At 34.0% G+C, this 14,662-nt stretch overlaps 2 protein-coding genes across 3 annotated transcripts; both read right to left on the bottom strand.

The window, feature by feature from the left end:
- Window positions 1-10: 10 nt before the first annotated feature.
- On the bottom strand, window positions 11-877 carry LOC127796348 (stress-response A/B barrel domain-containing protein At5g22580-like). Its single transcript, XM_052328437.1, has 2 exons — window positions 567-877; window positions 11-385 (listed from the first exon to the last, which is right to left on the bottom strand). The coding sequence occupies exons 1-2, from the start codon at window positions 686-688 to the stop codon at window positions 187-189; spliced, it is 321 nt and encodes a 106-aa protein (XP_052184397.1). The 5' UTR covers window positions 689-877; the 3' UTR covers window positions 11-186.
- Window positions 878-3,358: 2,481 nt separating this feature from the next.
- LOC127797777 (dehydration-responsive element-binding protein 1F-like) lies at window positions 3,359-4,584 on the bottom strand. 2 transcript variants are annotated; one of them, XM_052330919.1, is made up of 2 exons: window positions 3,694-4,584; window positions 3,359-3,533 (listed from the first exon to the last, which is right to left on the bottom strand). In XM_052330919.1, exon 1 carries the CDS (start codon window positions 4,448-4,450, stop codon window positions 3,752-3,754), a length of 699 nt encoding a protein of 232 aa, XP_052186879.1. In that variant the 5' UTR covers window positions 4,451-4,584; the 3' UTR covers window positions 3,359-3,533; window positions 3,694-3,751. The 2 variants fall into 2 exon arrangements, with proteins under 2 accessions (XP_052186879.1, XP_052186878.1); XM_052330918.1 differs by having other exon boundaries at window positions 3,668-4,583.
- Between the last annotated feature and the right edge of the window lie 10,078 nt (window positions 4,585-14,662).

Raw genomic sequence — 14,662 nt, 5'->3', positions numbered from 1 at the left:
CTTTCAGTAATTGAAGAGGGGATAAAAGATTCTGATACAAACTTGAAATGTGCAGGGAATTACATGCATTCACTTACCTTCATAGCAACAGTACAAAGCAAGCCATGGTTTTGCAAGCAAAAACACATACAAATCACAATTGAGCATTTCACATGTAGCTTCTTATTGTACAACAGTAATGCATGTCTATGCTGGAGGCTTGGCAAGAACAGCTGGGAAATCAAGCACCACAACCTTGTCAATAGCTGTTGAAAATGTAGCTGAGAATTCCACATGTTTTGGGTGCCCGGCAAAGGCAGCGAAATCCTCCTTGCTCTTGAATATCATCAAGAAAGCATGGGTGAAGCCTTGTCTCAGCATCTCCAGGCTTTCAATGTCCTGACCCCTGATAGTACAAACAGAAACTTCTTAATTTTCAATGCTATAGGAACAGAAGATATTCAAAAAAAAAAAGAAAAGGAAAACCCTAATTCTCAATTCTTACACCAACTTAATTGTCATATAACTTTTATCAAACATCTGCTTTGCAAAAAAAAAGGAAAAAAAAAGAGGAGTTATAAGAGCACCACTCAAAAGACATGACAGAATCTATTTCAGAAGCCATCTTCTCCATCTCCTTCAAGAGCCCTTCCACGGCCACGCCGTCCTTGAACTTGGCCACCACCAGGTGCTTGAACTCTGTCGCCATGGCCGCCGCTGAACCAATCTACCAGATGGGCGGCCAGAGGCTCGAATATATACACATTATTGGCAAGAAAAAGTGGTGTCTACAGTAAGCCTATGTGAAGGCTGCACGTACCATGAAGCGAGTCTTTACTTTATTGGACAGAATCTGCCAAGCAATATTTGGAAAGGTACAGTGGGTGCCGCAGGGGTAGACCCGCAAGTCGGGATCTTCGGCGCTCCGCCGTGGGGTGGAGATGTCGGGGCGCCATTGTCGTGACCTTGGTCACTTCTCTGAATTCACACGAACAGACGGAACTGGAATGGACTGCAGTGGGCCCTGTCTTGGGGTTTGAGTCATGGGATTTCCAAGGCCAGAATTATTGCATCACTGACCAGTGACCACTTTGATTTATTTTTTTAGATTACGCGGTATCACTTTGATTTATTTTCTTCGTGCGTGGGTGATGAGTGAGAGAAAGTCAGAAACTTTCTCTGATTTTGTTTGAAAGTCTCTTTGGATGCCATTGCCAGTTAAATCTCATCGCCAATCGCTCTCCTCCACTCTCAAATTATTAATTGGAATTTCCTATTTTTTTATTTTTATGTACGCAATCCTAACACGTGACGCTGTGTTGCTGTTGCTGTAGTCTCCCATGATTACATACGTGCGGTATTAGACGAGAGGCTTTTCTCATGCCTTTCTTAAAATTTAAGAGATTAAATGTTATTGATTTTATAATCTTTCAACTTTTCTAAAAAAAATTTTAATAACTTATTTCATTAACCAACTTAATTATCAAACTACCCTCACACAATTCAAATATTTACACTCACTTATCCACTTTCATCTCTTTTTCTTGTCGTCATCTCCATGACTAATTGTTAATCATTACTTCCAATAGATTAGTTGTCACCTCCGACTTAACACCATTGCCCGAATCTCCTCCTTCTATGTCCATTGTCACCTACTTCTTTCACGCATCTTCTCGATCGCCACATCCTCTTGTGGTCATCATTCGTCATTGTGTTCGACTCTTTCTAACTTTTTGTGGTCACGACAAGTTTAAAAATTCAAATAATCAATGTAATTTTTTTAAACAATTATAATTTTTAATATAAAAAGTTGTAAAAAAAAAGTTATTTGAATATTATGATTATTATCTTATTTTTAAAATAATATTTTTTATATTTAAATTCATCCCTACTGACCAAAATTCTGGCTCCACCCTTCTCAACAACCCAGTTTATTCCCACAAACATGCACCATAAGTAACTCACCCAAATACATGTGATGTATGTGCACTAATCATAATGTGAGAATTATTTACAAAAATATTATTGTAGCTTAAAATAAAAAGATGGATGAAGAAGAAGAAGAAGAAGAAGAAGAAGTGAGGCAACCGTAAAATAGAGAGAAGACAAAGGGGGTGGATTGCGATCTCACTGGGCCTGCCAAAATGGGGGCAGAAACACAATCAAAGTCCCTTCAACCTTTTGTTTTGGGATTTTTCCTAGGAATTAGGATTTTTCCCATCCCCACCACATTATTAGCATAAGTGTCCAAACCTTTCTTCTTCTTGGAGGCGGCAACCTCTCACAACCACACATCCCCTTCTTTTATTATGGCACTACTAGTGGTACCAATCTCAAATGTGAAGGGTCCATTGATTACTTTTTTGGGGTTGTTAAAACTAAACTTTCCAATTGAATAGAACATGTATTCCATTTAATTGGGTTTCACTTTTTAATAAATTCAGTTTGCTTTGCTTGGTTTTATAGGGGAAAATATATATATATATATATATATATGGTCTTGCTTCTTTTTTCCATTAATAAGCTAAACTTGTATTTTGTTTTTTTTTATCTAAATAAATCTGAATACAAATAAATTATTCATTGGAAATATTATTATTATTTTTTTATCTTATTTACAAATGCCCCTATATATAAAAGCCCTCGTTTCATTAGGGTCCTGTAATTCAACTATTTATTAAAATATATAAATAAATATGTTATTTGTACACTTATGATACTTTTTTAATAACACTCCTGTATTGATGTGTAATGCATTTATATTGATGTCATATAAAATATAATACATTAATATATAAATATTATTAAAAATGTCACAAGCTGTTACAAATTTCAACGAGTAAGAGGTGAATTGCTAAAAATTTTATAGAGTTCTGAAAATACTTGCCAAAAAAAAAAAAGAAGAGAAAAGTTGTAAGAAGACGAAGCTCAGTGCCTGTTGGGTCAGAATTAGTCTCAAGCTCATTTTCACCATTCGTTAAAATGTTCTATCTGGGCTTTGTGCAACCCAAGCCCTATTTTACTTTCACAATTAGGTCCAAACTTTGTTTCAGAGAGCCCAAAAGCTAGTCTGCGGCCCCTCCGGGGGTAAATTCACCAGTCTTTTTGTATTTTCTTGTCATTTTTATAGAGATATCGTGTAGTATAAATTTAACTTTAATTTGATGTTTCTCTGTTTTGTTAACAGTATTTTCCTAAGTTATCCAGATAATCTATTTCATTAAGTTAAACTATTGACGATGTTATAATAGTTTAGTGAATTTTACCTGGAACCTTAATTTTATATGGTTTAGGTTTTGCAAATGCTAAAAATCTAAAAGAAAAAAAAAAAAAAAACAAATCACATGCTCCTCAAATACTAATCATTTACAAAAATGACTCAAATCATAGAGGATAGATGAAATTTACTCCTTTTTTTTTGTTTTTTTCATTTCAAGGGGATAAAGGGTTGATTAAACACCAGAATCCTCGATTGCAATCCTCACATATAGTCAGAAAGCTTCAAGCTACGTACGAACAGGCTTACATATTTGCAACGAAAGCTTCATTTACACCTTACACAAAAATGTTATCCATATCACAAACTCTATATTGGATCATCCACAAATCAACAATTAATATGAATATTATTCACTCTCTATATGAATGTGAATGTATCAAACTTGTCACTTTTATACTCTAAACATACCTAACGTAACCTAGCCGATTACGTACCATCGTTGATTAATATACGATATATGGAACTTCGATCCGACATTATTTTCCTAAGCAATCAGTCCCTCCACAGCGTCAAATCCATGTCAGAACTGCCCTCGACCTCATCCCAATCGAACCCTCTTTTCATGGCTGGTGGCGTAAGCATCAAACCCTCCGCCATGCTATCTATCAAACCCGGCATATTGAACAGCGCTTCCTCGTCCACAAACGCACCGGAAACCTCTTCACCTCCCTCCGCCGCCGGCTTCATAAAACTGTTTCGAACGCCGACGTTAGTTGGCAAAGTAATCGAAGGCGGCCTTGTAGCTTTCCTCGAAGTACTTGCCTCATCGGATAGACTATACAAATTAATCCTAGTGGCCGCGAGCACGGCAACTTGGATGTCCGACGCCGAAGCCGACTTGGCCCTGGGAAGCACGGCCGCGGAGTCCAGGAAGTTGAGCTTGGCCGCATGGCCTCGGAGGGCCAGCGCGGCCACGTCGTGGGCTCTGGCAGCCATCTCCGCAGTGGCGAAGGTGCCCAGCCATATTCTGGACTTCTTGTTGGGCTCTCGCATTTCGCACACCCATTTGTTGCCATTTCTCTGCCGGACGCCTCTGTAAACCGGGTGGCGGGTCTCCCGGAACTTCTTCCTCCCGGCCTTCCGCTTCTGCGACGGAGGCGGTCGTCTGGTAGAGTTTTCCGCGACTGAATGATCATGCGAAGAAGAAGAGGACGACGAATAAGAGCCCGAACATTCATCTTCAGGATTCATATTTGAAATGAAGACAATATGATCAAAAAGTACAGGAATGGATATCTCGGATGGAGCAGAAGAAGCGAATTAAGATTGAATTAAGATCATGTGTCTCAATATAGGTATAGCCGATAATATAACGGCAGGGAGGGGCTTGGTAGGACCGCGACTTGGACACGAGTAAGAGACACGTAAAGCGAGATGATATCGCACACGTTGAAAAAATGGAGGGGGTGTTGGGTTATACAATTTTCGTCTCAACGGGGTGGGGGCGGGATGGGACTACGTGTGAACTCAACTGTGGGAGCCCACGTAACTCCCACGAGATTACCCAGAGCTGTCGATCGCTACGTGTGCGCTGGTGTCACTTTGTCGCGTCATAGGGGTCGAACACCTACCTATATGTATCAAGTTGAGTTTGAATGGTAGGTACGGAGATTCATGCGATATACAGCCGACTGACTGGATTCATTCCATTTCGGCGGGGGGGTTTCTAATTCTAATTTTATATATATATATATATATCCGTTTCGATTCTGGAAAGTATATATATATATATATATATATATGAAAATAACCAAAATGAAAAGAAGAAGAAGCGGGGGGGCGGGCGGGCGGGCGGGTAGCTAGCTGTAGTAGGTGCTAGGATTGATTGGACCAATGCCGACTTGGGGAGTCTTTTCCGTTGACTATATGGCGACTTCCACAGGATGACGGTGAGTCGTACAGAAGACTGCATTGGCTTTTCATCATTTATTTTGATTTTGTTTTTGTTTGTGGGTTCATGAACCACTTCTAACTCACTCACTCTCGATGTTCATTCATTTGGTAATATTTAACCGTGGTAACTAAAAGTTAACTAAAATCGTGGCTTAATTAAATCCTTACGTAAATGCCGACTGACTGTCCGACCCACTCGTTCAGGAGACAATTTAATTACGGAAGATTAATAATTATTTAGATTTAACTCTAAAATTAATCTTTGTTTGTTTGACACACACACTTTAGATGCATTATGTGCGGGCTTATAAAAAGTAGTTCGTACGGGACCAAATCATCCGTGACGTGGCCTTTAATTTTTATTAATCTAATATATACGAGAGCGCATCAAATAACGAGAGAGAGAGAGAGAGAATATATATTTATGAAACTTTCTTTTATTTTTTATTTTTTTTTTAAGATGCAGTACATAAGTCACACATTTATTTGTCACATTTAAAACGGGTTCTTTATTTTTTAAAATAAACACTAAAACAATACTGTTTGTTTGTTTTGCAGGTTTTGTTTATTTGCCACCATTTATTTTAAGTGTAAAATGTGAAATTTTTCACCTTAAAGGCCCCACTCATTGCCACCATTCATTCTTATTTTTACCAAAAAAAACGTTTTCTCATACTTCGCCGCCCCACCATTAATTCATTTTGTTACTTCATTCTTAATAATTTTTATTTTATTTTATTTTCTCTTTTTAATTCTTGTTACGATTGATGGCAATGAGTTTTCTTTAGACTTATCATATTATCAATTTTTTTTTTCTTTTACAGATATCATAAGTAATTAAATTTATTTACTTTTATAAACATAATATAATCATTTCTCAATTAATTAATTATATACTATTAATGTTCCTTGACCATAACGTTTCCACTTTCACAAGAAGATATTTTCCATACCAAATTAACAGGATATAGTTGTCAATTGGACTACATATTTGACTTCCACAGTAAGAACGTAGGAAGGCTAAAGATCATTTTTTCGAATTCATCAACTTTAAACTAATTTTACCGTTACACTAAAAGTCATTTTATTTAAAAATAAATTATAACGATCAAATATCACATAATAAACTATTTTTTAATATATATATATTATTAAAAAACACAATTAGTGGGACGTAATTATAAGTGGGTGCACTCTCATGGTGGGAGAGGTGATTTAATCAAATAAAAAAGATAGTTTGGAGTGGAAGATTCCCATTCCCATTTCAAATTCCAATTCCATTTCCCCACCAGATGTGAATGGACGTGGGAAAACAGAAAAGATAAGATGCTTTTGTTTTGGATGTATACATACGTGTATATATCTATATGGTTTAGGACATAAGATGCCATTAAATATCTGTCCATCAGAATATATGATTATATGCATCGTTTTAAAATTATCGTCCGATGTTTTTAATAAATTATAAATAGAGATTCTATCTCATTATATAAAATAAAAAATTAAACTCATAATCTATTAATATAAAGTTTTATTTATTGTAATTCAATTATTATTTAATCTGTATGCTAAGCTATATGGATCGTCTTATCCACTCAAAGCCATTCAATAGATTTCATCTACCTTTTAAGATAAATTTCACATATTATTATGTTTTCAAGATAAAGAGAAATATATCGTTTATAATAATAGCTTAATATAGTCATTTAGATAAAGACAAATGAACGGTCATCGGCGAGTCAGACATGTGTATGCGTGTGTAGGAAGAAAAGAAAAAAGATGCATGGTGGGTTTCTTCAACCGCTGCAATTTGATAAAGTGGAAAGAATAGGATAAAGAAGAGAGAGAAAAAGAAGGGAACAGAAGAGAGAGAATGAGATAAAAAAAAAAAATATCTTAATCAAAAGGCCAAAAAGGATAGTTTAATTTAGTCTATTAAGCTCAATAGATGTGGACGTCTTTTTTGAAAAATAAGAGTGATAAGTGTAATTTAGACAAATTTAAGAGGTGATGTACAAAATTTAATGGGTCCAACTCTTACAATTGTTGTCAACTCATAAGTAAAGAATTAAAAAAAAATCTTGAGAGTCAGAGTGGATGACCGATAGAATTACTGAATAAGGGTAAAAAGATGAATTTGTCCCAATGCCCTGATCTCTTCTCTTATCTCTCATAGATTGCCATACTCTTGTTCTCTTATCTTTCCTCTCATGGTTGTCGCCTCGTCACTACCTTCGCCTCGTCGTTGCGTCTTGTCTTTTCTTCATCACTTCGTTGTCGTCATCGACGGTCGCTACATTGACTGTTAGCGAGGCGACGACAGTGAGGTGAGATGGCAACCATGGGAAAGGAGAGGAAAGAGCAAAGACGAGGCAGTGGCCCATTTTGCAAATTTGACGAGGGTAATTTTGTCTTTTTATCCCCAATTTGTAAGTCCTTCTGTGACTCTCTTTGACTTTATAAAATGACTCAAAGAACTAATTTTACTAAATAAAATCTAACAATAAATTATTTTACTCGATAGAACCTTTTTCCAAATTTTTATAAAAAAAATTTGAGATGGAAATGAATAAACAAATTTTAAAATTTTAATTTTAATTTTAATTTTAATAAAAAAAATGAGTTTTGATTTAGTTGATGGGAAGAAGGATGAGAGAAAAGGTCCTCACACTAGCATTCGTAAACAATTATAGGGGTTAACTTTTCATTCTTTAAACTTAAAGTTATGCATAAAAAAGTTAAGGGCTCACTAATAAAAAGACAAACATACCCTTAAATAAATTGAAAAATTCCAACAAAATTGTCTTATCTTGCTTATCAAAATTCTTTGTCATCATCATCATTGTCATCACCTGATACTGTTGTCGTGAAAAAAAAAGAAATAACAACAATCGTTTCTCATCATCATCTCTTTCACATTCTCTCTCAGTTTCAAATCACCGGATTTTGACAATTTGTAACCAATCAACTATGGGTTTCATTGAGTTGTTCACCAGCAATGGAATTGATCTCGAACGAGGCGATCATAGGTTTTTTTTTTTTTTAAAATTTTTTAGTTATTATACCTACACATATATAAATATATAGAGAGAGTTTCTTTATATATACACATACATAAACAAATATATATCGTTTATTTATATAAATATAATAATGTATATACGTTTATACAAATATATAAATCTAAACTATATAAATATATTGTTTGATATATTATAAACACTTATTAATTAAAATCACAATAAATGTTATACTTTTGTTATAATATATAATTAATTTTGTTTGTGAAAGTTTATTACATGTCATTTTAATTTATGACTGAATAGACAAATATATATTAAATTTTAGATTAATTTTTAATTTTATCTTGATTTGACCTTTACTTCAATTTGGTTATCGAGCTTTCAATTTTGTTTTAATTTTATCCTCAATCTAGCAAGTGTATGCCCAACCTTACATGGTTGTTGATGTGTCGAATAACTAATAACTCAATTAAAACGACGTCATTTTGGCCGTGCATAAAACACCCTTCGGCCCTACATTTTTTCGCTAATGCTGATTAGGGTTTTGAAGAAGACCACAAGACCAAGATGACAACGATGGAAACTCATTGTAATCGAAGGCAACACACGGGTTTAACGGTGATAGAGAGGGTGCGAAAGGTTCAACGATGATCGAATCAACGGCAACGCCAAAGTCAATGGATTTGGAATTGACAGCCACAACAACTATCGACACCAGCTAGGCATCAACTTCTTTTTGTCTCTATCTCAAGTATGAAGCTTATCTCTCTAGACTGTGGTTTGTCTGTCGACCGACCTGCCTTTTCTCTCTTATTGGAATCGCATATCGGTTTCTTTGCTTTATACAATACATTGTTGGAATTTGATAATAGTGTTTGGTGTTAAATGAAGTTCGTGAAAAATTGTGAATCGGTGGTCCTGAAGGCTGTGTTATGTTCTAACAATGGGCAAAAGGTGGAAAAGGCAACAAGGGTAAGAATATGTAATCCCCTACATGTGTTTTGTCATGCCTCTTCCGTGTTTTGTTCATGTTATGCAATAATGTGAAACAATGATATTATTAAATTATTATTTAATTACTATTTTGTCCATTATTGTTCGTTGCATTATTTAATAACAATATGCAACATGTTGTGTCCATTACTATCTATTACATTATTTGATAACAATATGCAACATGTTTTGTCTCATAGCATTTTAAATACTATATGAGCATCTACCCTAATGTATACATTGTTAAAGCATGTTTTCTCCATTATATTTTATGCAATGTGCTATTTCATGAGAAAGACAAATTTTTGAGAAAAAAAAAAATATGCTACATAAACATAAAGTTAATGTGTTATATAATATGCTATATCTTTATGTGTTATGTACTGTACTATATTCATGCATAGTATTGATAATGACATTGTAATATTTTTATCAACTTCAAATAGTTCTTAATTCCATTTTCATCTACCAATCCACCCTAAACCCAATTGCATGCATGCACCTCCAAACAAATAAACATGACTTTAAAGTTCCCATTATGTGCGTTTGTATTCATTCATGCAATTGTTTTGCATAATAGTGATAGCATACCTTAGATTTTTATATTGGTATGTTTGTTTAGTGTTCATTTTTGTCTTTAGTGACATCATATCAGTGGAGTTATGGCATAGGTGTAACAACCCACATTTCCAAGACGCGTCACTTTTCCAAGATTTTTGGATATATATATTTTTCTCTCATAACATAATTTCTAAATTCTCAAAATACCATATTCCATAAAAATCCAAAATCTCTGGATACCTATTTAGCATTCCAAATATTAAGTTGAGTAGGGTAAATTAAATATTTACAGAAGTAGAATCGAAACCTGATGGGATATTATAATCGCAAATGAATCCAAACCGTACAATATTATTCTCAATAACCATAAAAATTATAATATCCACTAGACAAATCAACATATAATAACTTGCCTTAATATCATTAGAAATCTCATGACTTATCCTGTTATAGGTGTAGGACAAAATTATAACGGAAATCATGTCTCAGCAATCTCCTTTCTTTTTCTATTGCTCGTCCCACTTGGAACATTGAATATTCCAAGAACAAAGTTCAAATTAGAAGATGCATCTTTTAAGTGAAGGCTTAAAATAATTTTTATGAATAATAATTTAAATATTTACAGATAATTTGTCCACACTTGGACACAAATAACCAATTAAGAACAAATTATACAAGATAATAATATTTAAATAAATAAATAAATTTGTAATATCAAATGGAAAAGTTTAGATTTGTAATACCCGAGAATGATTTGAGGTCATAAATAATATTTGATGAAGGGCATAAATGGACTTTGTGGAAAATAAGACTATAGGGTACACTAACGCAACTTTGGACGATCGAATTAGTCAGAGGGAGTACCCTGGACCCTAGATAGCCAAGGAAAATGGTATAGTATCGACAAGTAATACGAGTTATGATTTTAGGCATCAAAAGAAGTTGGATCGGGAATGGTTCCCGGTACAGCTAAAAAAAAAGGCAATTGTGATTTAGGTTGAAATACCGAATTATCGTACGGGGCATCCGGAAAGTCAATGGAACCCCAAGGAAGTTCATATTTGGCATATAGAGTAACCCTTCAGTAGTTTTTGGAAGAAACAAAAGGGTTTGTAGCTAAAACGAAGATTCGGGCCTAAGTGCAGTTTTTTCGAAATTGACGGAGGGAGATCGAAACGATATTTTTTCGGAATTTTAAAGAGAGTGTTTTGGGATATTTCAAAGGGTTATAAAGGTCTTTAAAGAGAAGTTCAGTTTTTGAGCTGGGGGCAAAATCGTAATTTTTGAGATTGGGGTAAAAGTGTAATTTACCGAAAAATTAGGGGCATTAGCGCAATTAGTCCATTTTTCAGGGACTAAAATGCAATTAAAAATTAGCCCGGGGACCATGTTGAAAAGGGTCTAAGTGCAATTATCCAAAAGTTCGGGCCAAAGTGTAATTCTTGAAATCTTTTTACTAGGGGCATTTGGGAGATTCAGGAAAAAAACTTCATAAATGACTTTAGAGATAAGGATGAAGTCTCATGATGACGTTAGAGATAAGATGAAGGCTCATGATGACTTTAAGGATAAGATTTGTATAAGATTTGATTGGATAAGAAAAGATTTGATTTAGATAACAATGATTGCAGAAGATTTTAGAAGATTTTGGAATGATTACAAAAGATATTAGAAGATTTGGAATGATTATAGAAGATTTACAATGATTACAGAGAATCTTAGAAGATTTTGGAATGATTACAAAAGATATTAGAAGATTTGGAATGATTATAGAAGATTTACAATCATTGCAGAGAATCTTAGAAGATTTTGGAATGATTACAAAAGATATTAGAAGATTTGGAATGATTATAGAAGATTTACAATGATTGTAGAGAATCTTAGAAGATTTTGGAATGATTTGCAAAAGATATCAAAAGATTTGGAATGATTGGAAAAGATTTTGAAAGATTTGAAATGATTGCAGAATATATATTTCTTGGTGGCTAAGTTTCCTAAACATATAAATAGGGGCTCAAGGCTAAGGATTCTCTCATTCGAAATTGTGATACATTTGTGCTAGACGAGAGTGCTTCGGGTTTAGTGGATAGAGGGTTTTTAAAGCATACGCGAGGCATCACACGCGTAGAGCACTTAGGCAGCGCGTGAGGACCTGTAAGGAGGTGGTTTGGTTAAAAGACTTGAGTAGTTGCACGAAAATTGAGGTTGGGCACAAGATTCGAGGTGTTCTGAGTTTCGTTCAAGGTGAGTTGTTCGCTACCAAAATTTGGCTTTCTTGTGAGTGGTTTTCCTCCAAAACTTGATTTATTGGCTTGTTCTATCTGAACATATGGTGATTTCATGCAAAATGGTTTTGTGCATTAAAATGGTAACCGGTGACGGTTGGATTTATGAGGGAGGTTTGTCCCTAAACGTTTTGAACTGTGCATCGCATTTTATAAATGTTGTTTATACGATGCATTGAATTGTGAATTGTGAGTTGTTGCATTGTCTTGAGTTTTATGTGTACGTATGGAATGTCAGCCTCGGATGTTGTCTGGATAGTGTAGCCATAATTCTCCAAGGGCGTGACGGAATAATAGGGGTATCTGATGCTAGTGTGCATGTCAGGATAGCCGCCTTGGTTTCCGTGCCAGACCGTTTGGTCAGGGAAGTTGCACTAGGACGACTAGGTGATCCATACTGTGTTGTTCATGTGGGATGTCAGCCTAGGATGTTGTCTGGATAGTGTAGCCGTAATTCTCCAAGGGCGTGACGGAATAATAGGGGTATCTGATGCTGGGTGTGCATGTCAGGATAGCCGCCTTGATTTCCGTGCCAGGCTGTTTGGCCAGGGAAGTTGCACTAGGACGACTAGGTGGTCCATGTGAAATTTTGGAGTTGGGATTGTATGGTGGTTCCTGGATGCTTAAGGTGGGAACGTATTCTGGTGAGATGCGTTGGCAGCCCCATTTAAGCTAGAATCGCGTCGCGTCGTCGTGTCGTCGAGTCGGTGTGGTGGCATAGCTTTTAGAGAGATTGCTCTTTCCCCATGGTAGGGTTAAGCGCGTGGGAATTTTCTTGAGCTAGGGCTTACCGGGTATATTAGTTTATTTCATGTCTTGCATTATTCATGAAAAATGTGTTTTGAACTCTCACTTAGATGATTCATCATCTAATTTGGACTTTGTCCCTGGAATATTCAAACGTTCCAGGTGAAGGCAGCGGTGCAAAAGGGAAAGGAATCGTCGAGGAGTGATGGCGATTAGCGGATAGTTTACATTATGTCTTTTCAGTTATGTTATTTACTTTTGAAAACGTCATGTAAACGTTGGTGCAACTTTATATATAAATAAAGTGGTTTTGGTTATGACCTGTTGAGGTTTCGATCTAGCTTCCGCATTTGTGTTGGTGAACCTGTCTTGGTTTATTAATGGTTCATAGTTGATATACTGAGAAGGTGTAACGGGATCTTCGGGGAATGGTTTTTGTGTTGGATTTTTGTTTGAAAAAAATTTATCCCCGGAATCTTACGTTACGTTAACGCTCCCGAGAATTGGGGTGTTACAAGATTTGTCGTAAAAGACTTGAAGAACTTTTCTTCTCTTGTTTTGTTGCTTGTCGGTGGATGTGTAATAATGTTTCGAGAATCTCAGATTGCTTAGATGTTTTGCTTGAGAGCGCTTGAGAGGTTTCGGGTGCTTTGGATATGCAATGAAAGTACTTAGATACTAAAAAAAAATGAGTTTGAGGGGTATTTATAAGCATTTTAGCCACAAAAGAAAGAATTAATATGAAGTTTGAAATTCAAAAAATGTTTAGACTTTCTCAAATAATAAGAAAACATGTCTCACATTTAATTCAAAATAAATTTCCTTTTTGCATGAGAAATCAAGATTTAAAAATTCAAATATAAGGCTGCGTTATTTTTACTTTTTAATTTTCAGTTTTGAGTTTTAAATTTATTTTCAATTTTCTATTTTGGTAGTCTATTTTTAGAAAATTGAAAATGCGTTCTCTTTGTCATTTTGAAAAATTATTTCTCAAAACAAAAAATTAGAAAACGCGTTCTTTTTGAAATTTTGAAAATAAGTTTTTAATAATATTTTATTCAATAAATTTGATTATTCAGTAAATTAGAAATATTTAATATTAATATATTATTAAAAAAATATTTTTTAAATTTAATGAATTTTGTAATATTTTTTTCTATTATAATAAATAAATGTGTTTTGAGTTTAGAATTTGTTTTGGATGAAAACACTCAAAATATTTTTTTATTGTTTTAAGTTTTCTATACAATTTTTTTTTTGTTTTCAAAAATATATTTTTAAAAACAACAAAGAGAACTCATTTTCATTATTTTGAAAAATTAAAATTAAAAATGACTTGAAAGTAATAAAGAGAACACACCCTAAGATTTTGAGACATAAATGATTAAAATACTAAAATATGTTTAAAAACAATCTCTTTTAATTTAAAATAAATTTATTTTTTCTATGAGTAAGAGAAAACATGTCTAAAAATAATTCTTCTTTAATTCAAAATTTGAAAATTCAAATATAAACTTTTGAGACATAAACAATTAAAACAAAAAAATATGTCTAAAAATAATTCTCTTTTAATTCAAAATTTAAAAATTCAAATATAAACTTTTGAGATATAAATGATTAAAATAAGAATACATGTCTAAAAATAATTATCTTTTAATTCAAAAATAAATTTACTTTTTGTATGAATAAGAGAAAACATTTATATCATAAAAATATTTTTGTTAATCATCAAAACTTAATTAATATGAGCAACTTGGCTCAACAATTTCACATATAAATTTTTGAGAAAAAACACTTACATCGATCTAGCTATTTAAGTTTTCTTGAATTTAGTGCCCTACCTTGAGACTTGTACCCTAATATTTTTTTTGACCAAATTTCAAGAAAAATTAATAAAATTA

This window comes from Diospyros lotus, chromosome 3, assembly GCF_014633365.1.
Source record: "Diospyros lotus cultivar Yz01 chromosome 3, ASM1463336v1, whole genome shotgun sequence".
Taxonomy (NCBI): Eukaryota; Viridiplantae; Streptophyta; class Magnoliopsida; order Ericales; family Ebenaceae; genus Diospyros; species Diospyros lotus.
The sequence above is the reverse complement of the archived record's forward strand: the minus strand, read 5'-3'. Positions and strand labels throughout refer to the sequence as shown.

What these genes read in the sequence shown, in the direction of transcription:
- LOC127796348 (XM_052328437.1), bottom strand. Translation starts at nt 688, where the DNA reads ATGGCGACAGAGTTCAAGCACCTGGTGGTGGCCAAGTTCAAGGACGGC. An exon ending in TCTGTCATGTCTTTTGAGTG is followed by an intron (nt 386 to 566) that starts GTGCTCTTATAA and finishes TTGTACTATCAG; the next exon opens with GGGTCAGGACATTGAAAGCC.
- LOC127797777 (XM_052330919.1), bottom strand. Translation starts at nt 4,450, where the DNA reads ATGAATCCTGAAGATGAATGTTCGGGCTCTTATTCGTCGTCCTCTTCT.